The sequence below is a fragment of the Populus nigra genome, chromosome 6 (genome assembly GCF_951802175.1).
Source record: "Populus nigra chromosome 6, ddPopNigr1.1, whole genome shotgun sequence".
Classification (NCBI taxonomy): domain Eukaryota; kingdom Viridiplantae; phylum Streptophyta; class Magnoliopsida; order Malpighiales; family Salicaceae; genus Populus; species Populus nigra.
The window spans coordinates 11,918,309-11,925,723 of record NC_084857.1 but is presented as its reverse complement, the minus strand read 5'-3'; the positions used below and the strand labels follow the sequence as shown (position 1 = coordinate 11,925,723).

At 34.8% G+C, this 7,415-nt stretch overlaps 1 protein-coding gene across 2 annotated transcripts; it reads right to left on the bottom strand.

Annotated features, from left to right (window-relative positions):
- Positions 1-5,024: 5,024 nt before the first annotated feature.
- On the bottom strand, positions 5,025-7,415 carry LOC133697466 (uncharacterized). Of its 2 annotated transcripts, none has more exons than XM_062120028.1 (3): positions 6,361-7,415; positions 6,025-6,223; positions 5,025-5,942 (listed from the first exon to the last, which is right to left on the bottom strand). In XM_062120028.1, exons 1-3 carry the CDS (start codon positions 6,763-6,765, stop codon positions 5,380-5,382), a joined length of 1,167 nt encoding a protein of 388 aa, XP_061976012.1. In that variant the 5' UTR covers positions 6,766-7,415; the 3' UTR covers positions 5,025-5,379. The 2 variants fall into 2 exon arrangements, with proteins under 2 accessions (XP_061976012.1, XP_061976013.1); XM_062120029.1 differs by having other exon boundaries at positions 6,031-6,223; positions 6,361-7,414.

Genomic DNA, 7,415 nt, shown 5'->3' with positions numbered 1-7,415 from the left:
GAAATACCCGAGATCAAGAGGAGAAGAACCAAACAAAAGCAAACGAGGAAGGAAAATAGAGGCGGGTGCATCTGCATAAAGGAGAAGAAATACTGCAGAAAACAGTTGTTGACATTGAGCTTCTCAGCCACTGCCACCGTCAGAACCACCGGGAGACCTCGTCGGCTGCCTCTCCACCGCCACCAGCATCACAGGGAGTGTTCACCATCGTCTTCAACATCGCTTCTGCCACCAGGTTTGTTTCTCCTTCTCGTCGCTGTGAATGCACCATTTCCTTGCATTTCACTGTTCAAGTGAAATATAATTCACTTGAACAATGAAATGCTATTTCACTAGTTACTTACTGTGCATATGCACAGTAACCCCCGGTTACTGTGCTGGTGCACAGTAACCAGTCCACACTTGTTTTGGGCCGGAACCCCAGCCCAGCCCATGCTGCTGGGCTGAGTTCAGCCCTGTAGAAAGTAAGCCCATACTGTTGGGCTGATTTCGGCCCATTTTCCTTTTGGGCCGGGTATGGCCCATTCAAAAGTTTTCTTCAAATATGTATTCAAAAAATCTGTGATTTTCTGCAAGTTTGTATTTTTATACTATAAAGATACAAATCCGGTATGAAAATACCCGGTTTTCGTCAAGACATCAGAAAAAAATATAAAAATGAAAAAAATGTTTTGTTTTCATGCATACGGCCAATACCCTAACATTGTTTTGACGTCTTTTATCTAAAAAAACAAATATTTGAAGTTTCAAAAATGTGTTTTCGCATGGATTTCTTAAACACAACAAAAATCATTTTTCTTGCATTTCTGGATTTTACAACATGTTTGTAAAACTCCAAAGGGTATTGGCCAATATTCCAAAAATTATAAAAATCTTATTTTGGAGGGAATTCATCTATTATATTTGGATAAAGAAACCCGGAGTGGTAAATATCCAAAATAATTTTCTAGGAATAATAAATCCGCACACATCCTTGAAAGAAGCCTTGATTATAATCGAGGACATTTCAATATTTTTTACTTCACGGTTTACCAGTTGTGAAAGTATAAAATACTAAGACAAAAAAAATTTAGTTTTAAAGCACCCTAGATTTCGTTCATCAGAGTAGACTTATCCTAGGAAACTGATGGGATTAGAGAACATCAACACCATAACATTTATAAGGCAAATCAAACACCAAGCAGCTTACCTTAGGTAGGGCGTACTAGGGGTGCTAATACCTTCCTTTTACGCAACCAGTCCCTTGCCTTAGAATCTCTGAAAGACCAGTTAGGTTTCCTAATGACCATAATACTAGGTGGCGACTCCCTTTTTCACAACAGAAAGACCCCAACATCAATCCCCGATACGAAGGATGGGTCGCCGCGACGTCGAGCTCCCGGGAGGGTGCGAAAAAAATCATCCAGAAGCGTCAGATAAATTAAAGGCAGATATCTCCCTGTGAGGTTTATAAATAATATACTGCTAGACATGCACAATAAATATGTTCTCGCATATCTACACAGCAAATTAAAATCATCATATTAATTCATATATAATTAACACATTCAAATAATAATTTATTGAATACCTTCGCAAAACCTTGTCATTAGCATCATATAATGATATGGTAAATGTCTCCTCAATCTATTTAAGATGTATTCTACCCCTCTTCAATTTAGAAGGAGAGGATGGCAAACCAAATGAATGCTCGTATAATGCAATCTAATTATACAGACCAGTATATGTGACCACCCATCCATCAATAGGAAGACCAAAAAAAATTACGGAGTCTTGTAATGTCGGTGTCATTTTTTCATGCCTAAGATGGAATGTGTGTGTCTCAAATCTTCATCACTCAATTAGTGCATGGATCAGGTTGTGGTTAAGCTTGATGTGCTCTACACAACTTATGTATAAAAAATCAGTCTTGAACACATATGGCTGAACTCGTTCATACAATTTCGTTCATTTATATGTCTAATAATAAATCGTAACCTCATCTTGCACAATAATTTAAAATATAATACCTTTAATGTTAAGTAATGAAAATATTTATTAAAGTTAAATATACTGATAATATCGGAGAAAATGTCCCCCAATCATTGTCTATTCTACAATCATAGAACAAAAGTGTCAACGGGGCGATAGGCATGTACTATGACTCAAACTCTCTATGAAATTAGTCATGCTTTCTGGTAATGTTAGCCTTGTAATGTGTTGCCCACCATAAAAAGAAGATTTGTCACCTTGCTGTGCGATATCCTATGTAAGAGTACCTATGTTTAATGTGAAATTAGATAAGTTTAATATACTTTAAAAAAATATCATATTATATTTTAACAACTAATTATGCTGTCATTCATACGTTATCGAAGCTTAGGCTCCCATTTCTTTAGTGTTCTTCTTTCATCTTACATAATTAAACACAAACTTTGTCACCTACATCAATCTGCATCATAACAAGGAAGAAGAAATGAATCTCTATGAATACAAATCTTGTCCGTTATCAATATAACTATACTAGATCAATCATTTTTATCATATTCATATATTACTTCATATTTAAAGAAATATTCGTCTTATCATTCCTTATTTGGTCAAAACCTAACCCCAAACTTACTAGATGTTCCATTCTTTGATTCTTCTTGTCTTAACATGTTTTCAAGCTAGTACCACATTCTATAATAGTTACATTAAAAATCTCAAGTGCATATTCAATGGCATTTAACTCACCTAAACATGTTAAACCTAACAAATATCATGATTTACTTCCTAACCTTTTAGTTAGATTTAGGGTTCCCATTATCAATATGCTTTTACAACACACACAATATACATAGAAATCTAAATTGAAAGAACTCCCCCTACATTTTTCCCATTTGACTTAAAATTAAGTGTCTCTAATAATCCAAATTCCTTCATCCATTTTCATCTATTTCATTGTCATTAAACTCTTATTTCACAATTCTACACTTAATTTCCATTTCCCTCAAATTTCATCAATAAACCTTAACTTGAATAATTAAAGATCTATTCAATTTCCATAATTAAACACTAATTAATGATAATAGTTTATAGAAGAATAACTCACCTAGAAAATTTGGATGAGCAATGGCAAATATCCTTGCAAATTTCTTGATCAACATCTTTTTTCTTCCTTCTCAACTCATGGTTTTTTTCTCTCTTTAACTTCTTTTGCTGCCAACCCTTTATCCTCTCTTTCTATCCCCCTCTAAACTTGTTTCTCTCACACAATCACCCAATCTCTCTTCCATCTTTCAAATTTCATCAATATCATCATCAATATTTACTGTCATATTAAGGTCTAATGTCTTATCATTTTCATTGTCACTTGGCTTGAAATAGCTAAATCTATGTTGATTGGTAAATGGATTGTCAAACATAGTATCATCAATCCTTTATAACAAAATCATTCAACAATAAAAAATTTTCCCACTACTAACTGACTTTGAAGGACTAACAAATTGTGATGCACTTGTACATATTCGACCAAAAGCCAGGATACACAAAGATTTTGATCGACTACTTACATACAATATCATCATGTGTTAATCCATCTTGGATGAAAGAATCAATTATTGTCTTAAAACTGTCATCACATACAATTAGTACATGATAATACTGATGTTCACCAATGTAACACCTCCAAGTTATTTCAACATCAATATCATTATAATTCCACTCAAGTCCATGACAAATAGTTTCTTTCATTTCTGTACATGTCTAAAATTGCTCACATCAGGAACAAAAGTATAATCGTAATGACATAACATAAATATGTTACAAGATATTTTGTAAAAAAAAAAAAACAATTTGAATTCCGGTCAATTGGTCATAATTGTAACTAAATTGCATTACCCTAATCCTAATTGCCAAAATTCATAGTAAATTCAAACAAATTCCAAAAATTTAACAAAACACATACTTGACCAAAATTAAACAAAATTCACGATATCATATCTAATTGGTATTTTCATGCTCAATTGCATGAAATCAAACCCAAATTCATAAAAAAAAATTAAAAACATTCAAAGAAAATATCAAATTAGGCAACTTATCCATAATTTATTGCAATGTGTAACTCATCAAAATTCTACCGCATTCATAATCTATTGCATGAAACCATCAAGCGTAATTCATAACATTATTAGTTGATTCCAACCAATTCACACAGAATCATTAATTTAATAACTTATTCAAAATTCAACGAAACACATAATTTATTGAAATAATTAATTCATAATTAATTCAACTTATTTTCATGTTCAATTATATCAAATCTATCCTAACTAATGGTATTTATAATTAATTCAACAAGCTCTAAATTCAACCTCAACCCTAAACAATAATTTCATTTAAGTTAAATCAAACACAAATTAAATATAAAACCCATATATTTAATGAAAATATATTATGTTTACCTTGCTTGTCGGACTACAAAGTGCTTGGGAGGCAATGGCAACGATGAATTTAAAAAGAAAAACATCCTAGGATCCATCATATAGATTATGATGGATTCAAGTATTTTGTGTTTTAAAGGGAAAAAAATAAGTGATTGATGAGTTTTTTAGAAAGGATAGTTGCATCTATATATATTCTTTAATTTGAGGAGGGATTTAAATTTCACGATATGTTATATTTTTAAAACGTTTGAAACGTGACAGGTTAAGTTATCATAATTCTAAAACATAAAAATTTATTTTGTGGTAATTAAAAATAATAATATTTAATAAATATTATTTTTTTGAATTCCAATAAAATAAAAATATGTTATGGTCAAAAAATTTAGGTTAGTGTGCAAATTTTTTTAAAAAATCCATGGAAAGCTAGAGAGAATATCACGCCATTCCAGTGAACGTTTTATTTGCCTCCTCCTCACGGCGTTCGAGATTCCACGAGCCACTGCCGTCCGTCATCAACAACAACAATAACAAAACCCAAACACCACCACTAAAGAAAAATTAAAAATAAAGAATCTGTAAAAGGTCATTTGCCTAAAAAGATGAGACACTAACAAAAAAAAAAAAAAAGAGGAAAGTTTCATCCTCCTTTGTTCCCATTGTAGAAACAATACCTAAGAAAAATGGGTATGAGACCCCCATTTTTTAATAGACAGTATCTGCCATTTAGAGAAACGAGGATCGATCCTCAGGTGCTTTTAGTTTTTTAGTTTTTTTTCTAACTTTTTTTTTTTTTTACATTGTTTTAATATTTACATTATCGATATTTTATTACATTGACGATGGATTCACCTGCCTCAGAGATTACAAACAACCCTTCACCTCGCAAACAAGAAAACGAAGGGGAAAAAAGGATATATTTATAATTATATATAGAAATTATATTTTTTATACCTCAAAAAATTCCAAAATTTTTTTATGGTCTCTCTTTGAGAAGAGAAGCTAATCCAGTCACCATCCTGGCTCCTCTCTCTACACCTTTCGATTTCACCGCCGGTGGCTGCCACGCCACTGTCCTCACCTTCACTTTCTCATCCTCACCGGAACTTTTCTCAGGAGACGAAATGGACGACTCGGAATCTAACTTCGAATTCTCTCCGAAAATCAGCTCGAACTCCCCACAACAATCATCACTCTCTGGAAACTCCTCTTTTAGCTCTTCAGTTTCGTTGCTGTTATTGTTCGAAACGTTTTCGTGTAATCTGGTACAAGGTGAGAGCCATTTAGCACGCATATACTCCGCTTTTCTCCAAGGAGGAAAGTGCATGCCTTTCTTCTTCAAGCTCTGTTTGGCTGCCTCCGAGACAATCGACACAATCTGTCCAAGCCGCTCCGATTTTCCGACGAAGATGTACGGCAACGATTGCAGGATCGCCTTGTAGGCCCCGGTCGATCTCGCTATTTCAAATTCCGATCTGAAATCGATATCGATCAACAATCTCTCTCCTTCAACTATCACATCCACATACTCATACTCACCTAATCAGAGAACAAAATTAAAACAAAATCAAAACAAAATTCGAATTTTTTATTAGAAAAACAAAGACGGGATGAATTGTACATGTACCGGCAGGGAAAGAAGGAGATTTGTCCCATTTAGATTTGCAAATAGAAGAATTGTAGCCGAGAGATGCCAATCCATCTGTTACGATCTTTCTCAAAAAACCGTCTTTCTGTTTGTGATTCTTGTTCTTCTCCAAAATCATTGCAGTGTCTGCTAATAGATTTCTCTCCGCAACACTCGCGCAAGGAATCAAACTCTGTTATTTTTAAAAACCAACCAAACAAGTCACTGTTATTTTAGCTCTCTCTGATCATTTCTTTCAGAAAATAATCTATTTGTGCTTATATATGGACATACAAGAAGAAAGAGTCCAATTGAAGTGATTTTATTTACCTTGAGAAAATCACATGCATCACCAGAAGGAGCCGTGCCCATTGATTCCCCAAAACCATTACCAAAGACATCAAATTCATCATCCGAGCTGTCGTTGCCATTGCCGTTGAAGCAATTGCAGCGATGGCGGCCCCGAAATGGCTTGTCGTTGGATTCCTCCATGTAACTCTGCACCATTTTAGCCAAACAAACCGAGCTCGGCTCAAACTGATCATCTTTACTGTTATTCCCACACGGAGCTTCACTACCTGGTGCTTTGTCCACAGAGGAAATCCGCAACACGTTTGGTAACTGCCGGTCAAAGAGCCTCTTTAGACGCGATTTCAGCACCGGTTTAGCCGGTTCAGCTCGAACCCGTGCCTGAGAATCAATATCTATTGGTTGGATCTTCATAGGGAAAGGCATAACAAAGAGTGAGTGTTAACAAGGATGGATTGCTATGTGGTTTTAAACACTGGGTGATTGTCAGTTCTGCAGCTGCTCCATATCCAGCTCTAGCTAGCCCCCCTCTCTCACACACAAATACAGACCTGCTTGCTTACACAGTGACTGAGACTGACTAATCATCAATGACCTATCCGGATCCTGATGATTCTTACTTCGTATAGTTCATTAAAATCAATGTGCACTGGTTAAAACTGATCCCTACCAGTATTTATCTCTCTCTTTCAAAAAGCTCAAAAAAGGAAATAAAAAAAATATACTAGACCCAATCAAAGCCTCAAGAAAAAAGAGTTATTCTACCAAAATTTGTGTACAAGAAAAAACTAGTACCTTCCTTGCATGATTAAAGGGATAAAAGTAAAACTTGGAAGCTATGCAAGAGAAGACAATGGGTTTTAGCTTAGAGTCTTTTCGTGGAAGACATGGCGGCGATGATCTGAAACACGGACATTGCGTAAAGAATTAGAATATGTAATATCCGGAATATTCATTTCTCCGGCGATATCCAGAGAACCGGCTACGGTATGAAATTTGAAGGAGATCAGAGGAGACGCAGAGAGACTACTTCTTTCAAGAGGAGGGTGGAAACTGATGGACTGGCTGCAATAGAT